This window comes from Labeo rohita, chromosome 17 (assembly GCF_022985175.1).
Source record: "Labeo rohita strain BAU-BD-2019 chromosome 17, IGBB_LRoh.1.0, whole genome shotgun sequence".
Taxonomy (NCBI): domain Eukaryota; kingdom Metazoa; phylum Chordata; class Actinopteri; order Cypriniformes; family Cyprinidae; genus Labeo; species Labeo rohita.
In genome coordinates this window covers 9,693,583-9,710,586 of record NC_066885.1, presented here as the reverse complement: position 1 = coordinate 9,710,586, position 17,004 = coordinate 9,693,583, and the positions used below count along the sequence as shown (strand labels likewise).

Here is a 17,004-nt window from a genome sequence, read left to right as displayed (position 1 = left end):
ACACAAAAGAAGCCAGCTACTTAAAAACAGGTTCCTGTCACAAAAGTTAGTCATGTACGTATTTAACATGAAATTCAAAACTCCCTTTATGTTGACTGTTTTGCCTAATGAAGCATGTTGGTTACCACAGACAGATGTTTTCATATAATATTTCCACTAGTTAATGAACCAGTTTTAAAGCAACAGAACAAACCAAATGGGAAAAAAGCTATTGGATAAACCAGATGAGACTTCTTGTTCTTCTCTTTAGGGCTCTTAAACATAAAACACCAGTGTAGGGATCATTCAAAGTTGGGCACTGAAGCTCTAAAAATACCATAAAAGTAACCTAAAATTAGCCTGTGAGTCTCCTTAGGCCATAAGATGACTGATTTGTGAATGAATCATTGATTTGAGTCAGACTTTTTGAATGGATTGGTTGGTCCAGTTCAGTCTGAAACTGGATCTGACTGAGCCAGTTCTCAAGTGGACTAAATTACCAGCTTGCAGTGGTTAACAGCGTACGAGGGAGGAACATTTTTATTGAAAAGCCAACTAATTTCAGTCTGATTCTCACGCAAATCTATCGTACGGCTCCGGAAGACTTGGAATATAGCGCAAGAGTGGTATGGACTATTTTTATGATATATTTATGATGTTTTTATTTCCTTTTTGAAGTTTGACGTTTCCATAGTCATGTAATTAGTGTGTTGCTAGGAACCAGATCTGAAATGTTTTGCTCCACAGAAGAATGTAAACGATACAGGTTTGGTTCAACATTAAGGTCAGTACTGTAAATGATTACACAATTTGATTTTTTGCGTGAACTATTACAATCTATAGAATATAGAAGGTACATTGTATGGATTTAATATACTATTCGTAAAAACTTGTTAGCTTGTTTTACCATGACAACAAATCAAACCAGTATAACCACTTTTTAATGAAATGGTAAACCATCTTTATTGGTGGTTATTCTATAGTGACAAACATAAATATAACTCCAACGGAACTACAGGTACGGTAGGTAAACCTCACCCCAAAACCAAAATGACACAATGAACAGGTTCCAGAACAAAACTTAAGAGATCCACCTGCTGTTAGTCATTTACAAACACTGAGAAATGCACCTCTCCCAGTTTCACTGTTCGATTATTACGCTCACTGAACAATAAGAATGTAACACCAAGGAAACTTTCTTAAAGAGACAGAAAATAAATTAACAATTTATAATTTAAAATATGAGCCAAAATTCAAGTGGTAATGAACATGTCAGGAATCAATTTAATACATGACAGGTACTGAGTATAAACAAAAATATAGTAGAAAAAGATAAAGTACCTGTGTACGTAAAAATTCAGTGACCTCCTTCTGTCAGTGAACTCTTGTTTGAGGTGTTCAGAAGCAGTCTCTCCTCTGCTCTTGTATCCTACATATCGATGCAGACAACAGACATCTGTCAGCCAGCTCCTATCAGCGTAACACTGACTCTACCTTTCTGACAGGAAGGGGGGGAAAAAAAAGCTTTGACAAGCCCCATTTCCTCATTCTTTCATTCGCCTTCACATCAGATGGACTGCCAATCACTCATTGACTCCTCATGTAGATTCCTCCCTCTCACACCCATTTTTCAGATTACTGATATCCAGTTACAGATCCAGATCAAACAAAAAGGATGACGTTATATCATAAACACCCAGAGATATTTGTTTGTTAATCAGAAATAAAATAAATGATCAGTGAACATTATTGTAAGGTAGAGACTTGCCGTTCCAGATAGCTGCTACTCGGTCTGACGTCCTGAGAATCTGACAAACCTGGAAATGCCACCACCCTTAGAAGGGCTGACATAACCTGCTTATAACCACTAACTAGTCTCTCTATGGGCATGTTTTTAGTGCATCTAACAGGAAATTTGCATGTACACAAATTAAACACATGTGCCTTGAACCCTGGAAAATTTTTTTCAAAAGAATCGTTTTGGCTTTGACACTTGTTTCCAGATAAATCTAATTTGCATATAATAAATAGAGTAATGTCAGAATATAGATGAGGCCAACGCCATCTCTCTCTCTCTCTCTCTCTCTCTCTCTCCATTATATATATATATATATATATATATATATATATAAAATACATTAAAAAATTAATTAAAAACAATATAAATACTATACAAATATTGCCTTGGCAATATTCAACTTATTGAAATAAATAGGTTGAAGCTGAATTTAAATTACACTAAAATTACCAAAACTACTATAAACTGAAATAAAAAGGTAGGAAATGCAGAAATATATAAAATTGGCATTTTTTACATTTTTATTCCAGTTTATAGTTTTAGTAAATACTACTTAATTCAAAGTGTACAATTTTAATACTAATATATATATATATATATATATATATATATATATATATATATATATATATATATATATATATATATATATATATATATATATGTATATAGTAAACACTTAATTTTTTAAAAGTAAATAGTGTTTAAAATAATTAAATTAACACAAATAAATAATAAATAGATAAATACATACGTAAAAAGACAAAATATTTTTTTCCGTTTTTGGAAATTAATAAACAATATAAATATATACATATTACATGAGAAACAAACTTACAATTAGAAAAAAAAAAATTGAAATATTGCTTTGGCAATTTTTATTTTTGATAATTTAAATGTAAATTTTTTACCATATGGTAAAAAAATATTAATTTTAAATTTAAATTGCAAAATAATTAAATTAACACATAAATAAATAAATTAATAAAATAAAAATACAAAAAAAAAAAAAAAAAAAAAAAAAAACTTGATATATATCTAACATTTTTGCTGAATAGTTTGTGGAAACGCCTAAAGTCACCTGCTGACACAACATGCTCCGCCCAATAACCAGTCAATTTGTGTTCAATGAACTGTATATATTTTTTTATATGCAGTAATGAAAGGAATTTCCAGTAGCATTTTCCTAACCAAACAAAGGTGTTTCTACAATAATTGAATTTATTTGTGGGAAACGGAGCGGAAAAGGGTGTAAACTTGTGTGTGGTGTAAACTGGTGTAATCTCTATCTCCTCTATATGCATGAGTAGTGTGACTTACAGATTATAGCTCGTAGGTTCAAAACGGAGTGCTGAAAGGGTGATTTATGAGTTCACCCAACCCAACGCTCCAGGGTGACAGTCCCTAAACATGTACTGCAAGTTGTTTTAGATAAAATACTTGCTAAAAGAAGACAAATGGAATGTAATACTTCTGAGCCATTATATAAAAAGCCACAGTTCTTACAGATAGCGGAGGCATAACGTCATCTCTCTGTCTGAGACCAGATCCTCAAGCCAGTCAGAAGAAAAGCATTACGGGATGTCAAATTATACATGGAATATATTGAATTAGAACCTGTATATTTAAGGTACAAGACGCTAATCATTGTGCAGGATGAAAAAGTGTTTTCTCTCTGCTGCTATTTCTAGACACCGGCATGCAGTGTCATGCCTCCCACAATTTTGCATATCACGGTCACCCAGGCAACCACTTGCATCCAACTCAGTCTCTTTTGTTGTATTGTGAATATCTCATCCTTGCCGCAGCTGCTCGCACACGCAGTCAATGTGACCGGCCGATGCAATGCAAAGACCTCTATGTATTTTTAAAGGGAAATACACCTCCGATAACCACAGGGTGGGTTTCTTTTGTGAGAGCATGGCACATGTGCACTCTGTGAGTTTGCTTGCCGTGCACGTGTGCTGGACGCAGCCCAGACAGGAGCAAATCAGCTGCTCATACGGTCTCCCTCAGGAAGACTTTCGGTCTCACACTCTGTCTCTCTCTCTTTCTCTCTCTCAGGCAGGCTATTCCCTGTTAGAGATGCACTGATAAGCCGTTGGCTGAAGACTTGTGCACAGGGAACACAGATGCTCTATATGTATTAGACGGACACACACACACTCACTGTAAGATGCCAGCTCATCTGAGCCTGGCAGAGCAGGAACGGGAGTGGAGGAAGACGGGCAGGACGGCAGAGCCAGGTCTCGCTGCGATTTCGGAGAAGGGACGGATGAAGATGTGCGACACTGCGAGGAAGCAGAGAGGTTTGTGAGATGCAGATGACAAATGTTACATTCATTAAGCGTATCTGGTAATTCAAGGCTCTGACAGAGCATATGCATCCTAAAATTCTGGATATAAACATACAGATGCTTTTAGGTGGCATAAGCTGTTACCTACTGTACCCATCTGAATGTACACACTCAATAATGCATTTTTTCATGGTTAGCTCAGATAGTGACGTATTAGGTATAGATTATGTATGTGTGTGTGATGCTAGCTGTGCTAAAGGTGTTTATAAAGGTCTCGCATCACATGACAGGCATCTGTTATGTAACACCTCCCGATGTCAGGCTCGTCTCCGTTCATTTTCTTTGACCAAGTGGCTAAAATATGCATGCAAATTCATCAGTTCTGATAGGTTTGGCATCTGTCGTGCTCCGCACTTCACCCCTTGATATCATTGTTGTGGTGATCTGGAGTGTGAAGTTCACCTCAAGAGTTCTCTGTCGCCACGTATTCTTCGGTCAGGCGCTGAATTTGTTGTTCTACACAGCAAGAGTAAAACAAATGTTGCCATTGTAATGGTCGGCAGGCCTTGGGCGGTCTTGATTCAGAGGACAAAGTCAAAACTGGCATGAGACAGGCCTCATGTTCATCTTTATATCTGCCTCTTGGCCCTCAAGTTTTGTTTACAGAGGTTTTTTTTTTTTTTTTTTTTTTAAGAACCTTAGAAGAAGAAAGGTTTGAAGAGTTTGAGAGGCCAAGCCTGTATTTGTTGAAATACTGTACTTTAAGTTAAAAGGTTTATCACTAAACACTGAATTATCATCTTTTTTAACCCAAGGGTATTTATACTGGGTTAAGCATTGTTGCATTGCTTGCAAAGCACTGCTTTTAGGTTTTGCTGAGTTATAAAACGGAGACGACAAGTCAATATAACCCAGGGATAAAAAGCTATTTTTGTATATGGCTAAAATGGTTCAAGATATTCAATACTGGATAAGTAAAAAAAAATTGACTTGTTTTTCTGAAGAAACATTGTCTAACAGTGACACCAGCAGGTATAGTTAGTGGAAGTCCTCGTCTCTCTCGTCTCCCCTGAGCCCGTTGAGTTTTAACAGACCCCTTAAGTAAGGAGTAATCGAGAATGAATGGCAGAAAGTCACGTGAGAGTCATCGATACGATTGAATATGAGCGGTTATGCTCAGCTGTGATTGAATTATGTAATAATTTTGCATTGTGCACATTCTGCGTTCGCAAATCAGTCTGAAAGAACAATATAATGGCATTAATGGGAAAACTAATTTAAAAAAAAGTGAGTAAACAACTTTTAGACACTTAGATATAACCACTTTGTAACATCAAAATAAGCCTTTAAATGGCATGAAAACATGATCTGTGGGAGTTTTTAGTGAGTAATCAGCTTGGTGAAATTTAAAGTAAATCTCTGTGACTGACCAATATTTACCAAGCTTTGATGACCCCAAAAAAAATAAAAAAAAATGGTTAAAAAGTTCACTATTAAAAAGAATAGCTGGATATACACTGCCCTCCAAAAGTTTGGAAAGGCCTTAGAAAAGTGGGGTTTTGGACAATATTGGCATGAATCCTTTTTAATTTGTGATAATTTTGCACTGATAAGAGACAAAACAAACTACGAAAACAGAGAAAAAACTTACATTTTCGATTCATAAAAATACCCACCATTAGCAGCTATTACAGCTCTGCATAATCTGGGCCTAAATTAATTGTGTTCTAAACTTAATCGCCAATCAATTGTTGAAGCTATTAAGGTGTGCTGACCCAAAAATCTTTTAAAAACCTGGGCCAAGTTTAAACCAGTAACCAGGCACCACAGCTGGCAAAGGGGCATGTCTGACTTTGACATGTATATATTGCCATTATTATGTAATCAAAATGAAAATTATTATAGCTGGTCTTCAATGATAATGTCAAGTTACTTTAATGTATTTGCACCAAAAATGATAAGGATTTATGCTGATATCGTCCAAAACCACACTTTGCCAGGGGTGTTTCCAAACTGTATTTACATTTGATTAAAAAAAAAAATACATATTTATTGAAATAGATATAGACATAGATAGAGATGTACTGTAGATATAGACATTACTTCCAAGATTGGAAATATTAGATTAAAAAAAAATAGAGGAAAAACAGTAATATTGTGAAATATTAACACAATTTAAAATAACTTTTCTATTCAAAAATAATTGAAAATGCAATATATTTCTGTGATGCAAAGCTGAATTTTCAGCATCATTACTCTGGTCTTCAGTGTCACATGATCAGAAATCATTGTAATATGCTGATTTGGTGCTCAAGAAACATTTATTATATCATCAGTGTTGAAAACAGTTGTGCTGCTTAACATTTTTGTGGAAACCACGATTTCTTTCATGATTCGTGGATAAATAGTTCAAAAGAACAGCATTTATTTGAAACAGAAGTCAAGGGTCATTTTTTTGAAAACTGAGATTTATACATTATCTGTAAGGTAAATAAGTAAGCTTTCCAATGATGTATGGTTTTGATAGGACAATATTTGGCCGAGATACAACTACTTGAAAATCTGGAATCCAAGAGTGCCCAAAAAAAAAAAAAATTTTAAATATAGAGAAAATTGCCTTTAAAGTTGTCCAAATGAAGTTCTTAGCAATGCATATTACCAATCAAAAATTAAGCTTTGATACATTTACGGTAGGAAATTTATAAAATATCTTCATGGAACATGATCTTTACTTAGTATCCTAATGATTTTTGGGATAAAAGAAACAATACACAATGCATTTTTGGCTATTGCAACAAATATACACATGCTACTTCAGACGTTGGTTTTGTGGTTCAGGGTCACAAATGTCTTTTCTGTTACTTTTAAACAATTTATTTAATCTATGCTGAATAAAAGTATTCATTTCCTTATAAAAAAAGTTAATGACCCCACACTTACACTTTCAACAGGGAAACTCCCATGAGACAATGGGATTGGTACTTGTCTGAATAACAATGAAACCGATGAAACTGATGAATGTGTCACTCAAAGGTTAGAAGTCACATCCTTGTGCGCTTATTTCAAGAATTTTTAAAGACAATGAGATCAATCATGAAGGTTTCCACTACTACGCTATGCATTCCTCATTGTCGTAATGTTGTAAATCATCGCACCCCTTTAACTTCTAACCTGCCTGTCTGCATTTCAAACTGGGTTTCAGCAGAATGTTTAAAGACCAAAAAGACTTTCACGTTCGGTGTTCATGTATCAATTTTTCTGAGCACTAAATAAACAGCCTCTTTTTTTTTTTTTTCCAGATTCCAGATCTGACGTGAAACCCACACCCCTGGAGCAAACAAGAAAAGCATGTGCTCCACTTAACACTAAATCAGCACAGATTAATATCAACAAACGAAATGGAAATAACACAGGTCTAAAATAGCTAATATTTATCTACCAATTCAATTTTCTTTCTCAAAGCTGCCATGGATACAATGTCAATAATGATTCTGTCTTTAAAGCTGAATCTTTGCAGATGCTAATTTCTGTCATTCATTCTAACATGAATTTATGTGTTGCATGTAAAATTTTAGAATGATTATTTCTTCATTTAGAGTCAAATGCGCTTAAAGTGGACGAGAGACTGCGACTGGCCCGGGAACGGAGAGAGGCGTACCAAAAACAGCTGGGTATGTTTCTTACTCTGAACATGTAACATCATTACCAGCTGAAGAACAAATAGAATGCTTTAAGTTTTTCTTAATGTACCTGAACTGTAGCGCTGCGCGAGCGCGGTTGGCTGGCGAGGGAAGAGCGGGCCAAGCAGTTCTATGAGAAACACCTTGAGGAGCGACGAAAGAAGTTGGAGGAGCAACGATGGAGAGAGGAAAAGAGGAGGATGGCGGTCGAAGAGAAACGCAAACAGAAACTCAAAGAAGAAAGAGTGAGTTTGTGCATTAGAAAGTGACTGATGCTTGGTGGAAGAAATTGTTTGTATAGCTTATATATTCTACCATTTAACAGTTTGAACATTATAATGGATAGATGGAACTTTATACATAAATTCAGCCCCAATCCGCCTACAAACTTAACTAAAAACTTAGATTGATGTTTTAAACATTATGAGATTTTGTTAAAACATTTACATAAACTACCAGTGAAAAGTTTGGACACATTACATAATTTTAAAGTCAACAAAACAAATAAATATAAATAAATGAATAAATAAAAGTAAAAATTTAATAATAATAATAATAAATATTTAATAAAATAAATAAAATAAATATTTCCCCCTACATTTTAATTAATTAATTAATTAATTAATTAAAGTTTAATTTTCATTCATTAATTAGTTAGTTACAAAATGATTCAGCTCCAAATACTGGTACAGAAATATAATAAATAAAGAAATAAATAAAGAAATAAATATTCTATATATACTTGAATGTGTATTAAATAGAAACACATAAATAAATATAACTAATTTAGAAACTACATAAATTATATAATACACACACTACTATAGTAGTAGTACTACTATAACTACTGTTAATTAAAAAAAAAATCAGAAAATACAAAAAATTATTTATATATTATATAATATATTATATTATTATAATTACATATATATATTTGATTAGATTTTTTTGGTATATAAAACAAAATTAATATTAACTACTAAAAATAAATAAATTTAACTAATTTTCAAAATACACAAAATGTTATATATATTTAAATAAATTTATCTAATTTAAAGCATAAAACTTGACATCAAAAAGTTTTCAGAATCATGAGAAACAAATTCAGTCAAATGTGTCCACATTTCTGACTGGTAGTTTACACCATCTGTTTGTGTGGGTTTTATAAACACTGTAGTACTGACTGCAGCAACGACGATGAAAAATTACTGTGGAGATTTTGCAACCATGATTAAAAACATACGGAGCATGGGATGATGGGTGTGTTTTCATCTTGTGTTTTAGGAGCGTTATGAGTCTGTGGTAAAGAAGACCATGGAGAAAAGTCAGAAGGCCAAACAGAAACCTGGCCACTGCTCACGAAGGATCACCAAGAACGAAAACAATAATGGTGAATATTTTGACGCATGATTCAAAACTCAGCTGGCATTAAAACTCTCTTCTAGCCTTGCATCCATTTTCCCAACTCCCTTTCGTGCCACTTCCTGTTAGTCGCTCTGCTTTCTGCTCTCCTCTAGCTAAACGCCGCTCTCTTAGTCAATGGGAGATCGACCTTGTCCGTCGGCTTCAGACTCCTACCGTCTCTTATCTAGCCAGAAGCAGGAGCGCTGTGTGTCTGTCACGAGACACAGGTATCACTTCAAACTGAGGGAATAGCATCTTTCATTCAGACATTTAACGGGAAATTACAAGTCTGCAGCTGGGTGTAATAAACATCAGCTTCCTGTTTTCTTCTTCTTCTCATGCGCATTGCTTCAACCTATTTCTCTGTACTCGTTCATCCTCATTAATCCACCTAATCTTAAAAAAAAAAACCCATCATACGTCTTCAGTTGTTCATATTTGTCGTCGTTCAGCCTCATGTCATACCATGAACTCCAGCACCACACGAAAGCCCCAGGTGCTTGGTGGGAAAGTACCAAACAGGCCTGCAAGTGCAAGTCCAAATGTTACCATTCGCAGAACCACCAACAGAGAGCTGGTGAGAGTTCACATTCATTTTCAGCCAATTTGTTTAAATATAAAAATAAATATAACTTTGCCACATGACATACTGCATGTGAACTGCATGTGTTTTTTACAAAAAAATATATTTCAGGTGGCAAAAGGCGATTCAGAGGGACAGGACTTGAAAAAGCTGCAACTACAAATAACAACAACAACAACAAACGAAATCAAGCCCAAACATGACACAATCCCACCAGAGAATACTGTCCTCCCAACATCATGGTATGGCAAATTCCATTTTATATCATTGCTGTCTAGAAGAAACAATATCAAAGCTGTACTACATGACGGTAGTCAAAAGTCAAAAGTTTACATACACCTTGCAGAATCTGCAAAATGTTAATTATGTTACCAAAACATGAGGGATCATACAAAATGCATGTTATTTTTTTAGTACTGACCTGAATAAGATTTTTCACATAAAAGACGTTTACATATAGTCCACAAGAGAAAATAAGTTGAATTTATAAGAATTACCTTATTCAAAAGTTTACGTACACTTGATTCTTAATACTGTATTGTTACCTGAATGATCCACAGCTGTTTTTTTTAAGTGATAGTTGTTCATTAGTCTGTCTCGTTTGATTTTTTCCTTCAAATTCTTTGGTTTTTCAGCATTTTTGTGTATTTGAGCCCTTTCCAACAATGACTGTATGATTTTGAAATCTATCTTTTCACACTGAGGACAAATGAGGGACTCATATGCAACTATTACAGAATGTTCAAACGCTCACTGATGCTCCAGAAAGAAAAACGATGCATTAAGAGCCGGGGAGTGAAAACTTTTGAACAGAATGAAGATGTGTACATTTTTCTTATTTTGCCTAAATATCACATTTTTATCATTTAGTACTGCCCTTCAGAAGCTACAGAAGACGTACATGTTTCCCAGAAGAACAAATTTACTCTGATCTTTAATATCAAAAAGTTTTCACCCTCCTGGCTCTTAATGCACCGTTTCCTTCTGGAGCATCAGTGAGCGTTTGAAACTTTTGTAATAGTTGCATATGAGTCCCTCAGTTGTCCTCAGTGTGAAAAGATGGATTTCAAAATCATACAGTTATTGGAATGGGTTTAAATACACAAAAATGCTCAGAAACCACAGAATTTGTGGGACCTGAAGGATTTTTCTAAAGAACAGCGGGCAGTTTAACTGTCAAACAAGGGACTCATGAACAACTATCACTAAACAAAACAAACAAAAAAAAAAAAAAACCCAGCTGTGGATCATTCATGTAACAACAATATTAAGAATCAAGTGTATGTAAACTTTTGAATGTGCGTCATTTTTATAATTTCAACCATTATTTTATTTTGTGGGCTATATGTAAGCGCCTTTTGTGTGAAATATCTTATTCAGGTCAGTAAAAAAATAGCATGCATTTGTAGGATCCCTATTATTTTGGTAAAATAATTAAGATTTTGCAGATTCTGCAAGGTGTATGTAAACTTTTGACTTCAACTGTATATATAAATGTTTATATAAAGTTTTTGTGCCGTCCATTGCTATGGTGCAAAATGTGCTCCTTTTGTAATCACTAAAAAGCTATTACTCATCTTAGCTCATTGCGATCTCACAAAGTTACGTTATAATCAACTAAGTTTTCATATTTTGCCAAATCTGCAATTTAATGCCATTACTACAGCCTTATCTGAGGGTACTACTGATTTCGTTTGAGATTCCCCATAGAACCGATTATGTCATTCGTTATTGCAGAAGAGCAATGGCAAAGCACAACTGACGTAAGGAACCAACTCAAGCAGTAATTTGCAATTTGCGATTCAACCACAGATGGTAACGGAGAGGCTAAAATTCTGTTTACAGCTTTACAGTGTTCTAACTTGTGGTAAACTTACCCCACACTCTCAAAATAACACTGCTGTTCATTTTGACCTGTTCTCTCTTTATTTATCCATTTCCAAGGCTGCAGAACAGATCACATGTCAGACAAGCCACACTTAAACAAGACAGTCTGCCTCCGCTGCCAGAGGAGGAGGATCTAGAATCTGAGGAAACACTTGCTCAATGTCTGCAAGATAACCAACTTCAGTCGAATCCAGCTACTAATGGGCCTCCGAATCCACGAGCAGGGTCTCAGATTCCTAATGGTTAGTGAAAGACTTAGATACATTTTCTGATAATAGTGTCAATTTGCAATATAAAAATAATCCTCTCCCTCTCTACTCTTTTTCACTTTTAGGACCAAGTCAGATTAGTAACGCATCTCAAGTCAGACCTACTGCTTGGACAACAGACCCCGAAGAGGCCACTCGCCTGCTGACTGAGAAAAGGAGACAAGCCCGACTCCAGAGAGAGAAGGAAGAAGAAGAATACAGACTGAAGGAGGAGTTAGAGAGGTTTTTTTTTTTTCATTCTTATCTTTCCCCTATCAGTGAAAGCCATCTTTTCTGTCTTAGCATTTTACAACTGCTTTTGATTATTAATGCTAAAATGTTGTAAATGAAAAGGCCACAATTTAAATTAGCTTTTGCTAAAGTAACTGGACAGTTACAGTTACAATTCTATATTTGAAAACAGAGTTTGAACTTAATGGTGACAGATATAAATACTTAAAGTGCATTAGGCACCTAACTGATCTTTTGTGGCTCATCTTTGCAGAAAGAGCAGACAGGAACTGGTTCGTCGAAGAGCTGAAGAACGAGCCAGACAGGAGGCAGAGGCCCTGAGACTGGAGGAGGAGAAAAGGAAGAGAGAGGAAGAAGAGCGACTTAAGGCTGAAGAGGAGAACGCTCGCAGACAGAAAGAGGAGGAAAACAGGCTTCAACAGCAGGTATTAAAAGATTATGGATGTTTATGTCATTTTTCCAAACCCGGTTTAACCATTTGAAAGTGTAATTGAAAAGTGAACAAATTTTGAGCATCCTGACCAGCACTGGCTTGAGTTTAAGTTTGTCTGACTAATGGGGAATTGCTGGAAACATGTTTGAAAACAATCAATATTGTTGCAAGTCCATTTGGTCCAAAAATACACACATGCTTTAAATATAGAGATTCCTGTGCTCCTCTCACTGACATTACCATCTTACATGCCTTCAGACCATTTTTTCTCTTTAAATAAAGCTAGGATATATTAAATGGGTCATTGGAAATAAAAAAATTCCTATAATGCTCCATAATGTGTTCTCAGAAAGAGCAAGAGGCTCGTCAGAGGGTGCTGGCAGAGCAGCAGAGACTGGAAAGAGAGAGTCGTTTCCAGAAAGAGGAGGCCGAACGCCAAGAAAGGAAAAAGGTACAACTTAGAAACAGACAGCTGGTAAACTAACTGTGGAGTTGAACCATAAAATGAGAAGATAAGTGACATTCTGAATATTGCAACGTAGAATTTAAAGTTTGGTGTCAGTAAGATTTTTCTTTCTTTTGAAATTAAAACTTTTATTCTGCAAAAATGCATTAAATCGATCAAAAGTGAAGCATTAAAATGATCAAAAGTGACAGCAAATACATATATACACTACCAATCTAAAGTTTCTGAACAGTAAGATTTTTAATATTTTTTTTAAAGAAGTCTCTTTTGCTCACCAAGCCTGATCCGAAGTACAGCAAAAACAGTAACATTTTAAAATATTTTTACTATTTAAAATAACTGCGTTCTATTTTAATATATTTTAAAATGCAGTTTATTCATGATTTCAAATCTGAATTTTTAGCATCATTACTCCAGTCACACGATCCTTCAGAAATAATTGTAATATTCTGATTTTCTGCTCAAAAACACCTATTTATTATTATTCTGTTGAGAACAGTCCAGTATAATTTTTTCAGGTTTCTTTGAGGAATAGAAGGTTCAGAAGAACAGCATTTTTCTGAGATAGAAATCTTTTGTAACATTGTAAATGCCTTTATCATCACTTTTGAACAATTTAAAGAATCCTTGCTAAACAAAAGTATTAATTAAATAATAAAACGTAAAAAAAATTATGTGACACACAAGACTGAAGTAATGATGCTGAAAATTTAGCTTTGATCACATGAAATAATTACATTTTAAAATCTATTCAAATAGAAAGCAGTTATTTTAAATAGTAAAAAATATTTCACAATATTACCACTTTTGATGTATTTTGGATAAAATAAATGCAGGCCTGGTGAGCAGAAGAGACTTAAAAAAAAAACATAAAAAAAATCTTACTGTTCAAAAACTTTTGACTGGTACTGTACATATACATTATAATGTTACAAAACAATACAAAGTGCTCTTCTCTTGGAGCTTTTATTCAGCAAAAATCCTGAATAATGCATCATGGTTTCCACAAAAATATTAACCAACTGTTTTTAACATTGATAAATGTTTCTTAAACATCAAATCAGCATATTAGAATGATTTCTGAAGGATCTTGCAACAATGAAGACTGGAGTAATGGCTGTTGAAAATTCAGCATTGCTATCACAGGAATAAATTACATTTTACAAGTATATGAAAATAAAACAAAAATCATTTAAATTTTAATATTTAACATTTCACACAACAACTGTTTCTACTGTATTTTAATAAAATAAATTAAATGCAGTTTTGAGCATAAGAGGCTTCTTTCGAAAACATTAAAAATCTCTCAGACTCTAATGTATATTGTGCTTTGTGCAATTTTTCAATCAGCGCCTGGAAGAAATCATGAAAAGAACAAGAAAGCCTGACTCTGATAACAAGGTAAGACTATCTCTGGCTGATGCTTTGTTTATGCCCCATCTAGAGGCCCTGCTCACTTTCTGTCCCCTTTAGAAAACTGCATTAGCGAAGGACAACTTGCCTTGTGAGAACGTGAAGCCTGTAATCAGGCTACCAGGTCCAGGAACACCAAAGCTGGAGCTGAGGGACGAGGAGGATATGCTTCCTACTGTGGCCTTCAAGGAGCGACGGTCCTTCCGCACACTTTCTGGCCTGGACGAGATACAAGCCCATCAGCAAACCGGTATGTGAATGCATTCAAATGACTTCATGTAAATCTGCATTTCAAACTTACATTATTAATATTACACAACTTAAGTTTAAATTTGATTACATCTGAAACTTGTTATGCAATCGATAAACAAAATGTTAATGTTTTCCTTGCTTCAGAGGTTATTTAACCCACGGACCTGTCATACGATGCCAAGACCGTCAGAGCAACTTCAGCAAGCTTGTCTTTCTGAAAAACACAAAAACAACATATGCACTTGATTTCCCTGCACTTTAATGAATCTGTAGTTTAATAGTCACACTTCCTTCTACACATTACAGTTCTCTACTGCCCAACTAAAATACCTGAATTACTGCTTGATTTGCTAGAGTGACGTCATGCATCGCTCCGTAGTCAGATAACCTTGGGTATGTGGTAAGATTCACATAATAATAATTGTAATAATAATAATACTTGAATAATACTTAAAGGGGTCATCGGAGGCAAAGTTCACTTTTACATGTTGTTTGAACATTAATGTGAGTTGGCACACATCTACCCTATAATGATAAAAATCCATGCAGTGGTTTTTAATTAATCCTTAAAAATAATATGCCCTTTTTCAAATCGAGTCATTCTCAGATGCCTGTCGGTGTGGCGTCACACCAACAGAGGCCACTCCCACGATAGTTGATTGACATGAGCGTCTTACCTCAGACCCGCCTTACATCAGCTGTAGCGGTCCGACATCCATTGTTTTGATGCCGGAGCAGGGATGTAAGTTAGACAAGAATATCTCCGATTGAGTGATTGAGGTGTTGTGTTGCTGGATGTAATAATGAACGTAGTGGCCGTCATTTACTCCCGAAATCTGAGCTGCTGAAGATGCAGTGGATTATGTTTGTTTGTGAAGGGAATGCACCTCCTGATCTACATAAATGCGCCTATGTTCGCGCAAATCATTCGTGATCCAGCTTCACTTAGAGCAGAAGTGAGTTTAAGGTTTTTTTTTATGAATCTCTGCAATCTGCTTTCCTAATAACGTGCTAGTTAGCAAGTTTCACGGCTAAACGCTAAATGCAGCTAAAGTAAACAGGCTCGTCACTCCACAGAGAGAAGAAAGGGGCGGGGCAAGCAGAACTCATTTGCATTTAAAGGAGCAATCCATCAGAATGGGTTGATTTTTGCAGACGTCATTTTGACAAGGTAAAAATGGTGTTGTTTTACACTACCATTGAGAATTTTTAACCAAAGTATATTATAAGCTTTTCATTAAGACCCAAAGGAATAATATCAACTTGTGGAACTAGGCATCCGATGACCCCTTTAATGACTTAAAGATAGACTACCCACCAAATAAAACTTGAACGCTTCATTTCTAAGCTTTAATTTCATCATGTTTTGTATTTAAGCCTTTATGTTTATGGTGTTATGAAGAGAAATGCTTTGAACAGTGATGTAATAGTCTTATGGATTTATTAGGCTTTTTCATAAATATACACATGTAAACAGTAATTCACCTGCACAAATGCATACTATACATTATAGTTTAAAAGTTTAGGGTTGGTACGATTTTTTTGTGTTTTTACTAATTAACACTTTTATTCAGCAAGAATGCATTACAATGATCGAAAGAGACAGCAGAGACTTAGGATGGTTACAAAAAAGATTTAAAATAAATGCTGTTCTTTTGAATTTTCTAATCAAAGGATCCTAAAAAAAATGTACTACAGTTGTCACAAAAATATAAGCAGTACAACTATTTCCAAAATTTATAATAAGACTATTTTTTAAAAATTAAACTATTTTAAATTGTAATAATTTCACTATATCATTTTATATCAAATAGATGCAGCCTTAATGAGCATAAGAAAAAAAAAATCTTACAAACCCTAAACTTTTGAATGATAATATCTGTGTATTTATTTATAACCACATATCTGTGATAGAAACCATCCATATAATGAAGAATTTCTCTTTGCAATGCCACCGTTTTGATTCATGAGGGTACACATGTACACAGAGGTAATTTTCCATCTGTCCTTATTGCTTACAAGTGCTTTTGCAACACAGTATTAAACCAGACAGTTGAGCTCATGAATTTCCACAGCTTCTGTAGCTGGTTTTGCACTGCTGCTATTTAGCTGTTCCAAATAAAAACACCCACCCCTTTTCATAAATGAAAATTTATGATTATTACGTGCTCGTCTGCCTTATAAACATTACTATAGTGTGCCGGTACCCTGCTGACTTTGTGCAATGATAGAGGCTTATGCAAATATGGTGTAAAGATGTAAACAGTTCAATTCATTTTTTATTGGTGTAAGTAAATAAGCTTCAAAAAACA

At 34.7% G+C, this 17,004-nt stretch overlaps 2 protein-coding genes across 6 annotated transcripts in view; one reads left to right on the top strand and one right to left on the bottom strand.

Annotated features, from left to right (window-relative positions):
* si:ch73-204p21.2 (uncharacterized) overlaps positions 1–4,070 on the bottom strand; it is a 9,043-nt gene extending 4,973 nt beyond the window's left edge. Inside the window, exons 1-2 of one of the 2 annotated variants that reach the window (XM_051132903.1) lie at positions 3,948–4,070; positions 1,321–1,408 (exon numbers count right to left, since the gene is read on the bottom strand). The gene's annotated coding sequence lies outside the window, so the exon portion shown is untranslated. Of the gene's footprint in view, positions 1–1,320; positions 1,488–3,947 lie in introns of those variants that run through there. The other variant, XM_051132902.1, reaches the window with a different exon arrangement.
* Positions 3,543–17,004, top strand: map7a (microtubule-associated protein 7a). 4 transcript variants are annotated; one of them, XM_051132889.1, is made up of 16 exons: positions 3,543–3,676; positions 3,842–4,086; positions 7,374–7,487; positions 7,671–7,745; positions 7,836–7,999; positions 9,039–9,144; positions 9,272–9,385; positions 9,611–9,735; positions 9,853–9,983; positions 11,686–11,870; positions 11,963–12,119; positions 12,382–12,553; positions 12,911–13,012; positions 14,378–14,428; positions 14,501–14,690; positions 14,837–17,004. In XM_051132889.1, exons 2-16 carry the CDS (start codon positions 3,954–3,956, stop codon positions 14,845–14,847), a joined length of 1,830 nt encoding a protein of 609 aa, XP_050988846.1. In that variant the 5' UTR covers positions 3,543–3,676; positions 3,842–3,953; the 3' UTR covers positions 14,848–17,004. The 4 variants fall into 4 exon arrangements, with proteins under 4 accessions (XP_050988846.1, XP_050988844.1, XP_050988848.1 ...); XM_051132887.1 differs by having other exon boundaries at positions 3,544–3,676; positions 9,587–9,735; XM_051132891.1 differs by lacking the exon at positions 9,272–9,385 and having other exon boundaries at positions 3,544–3,676.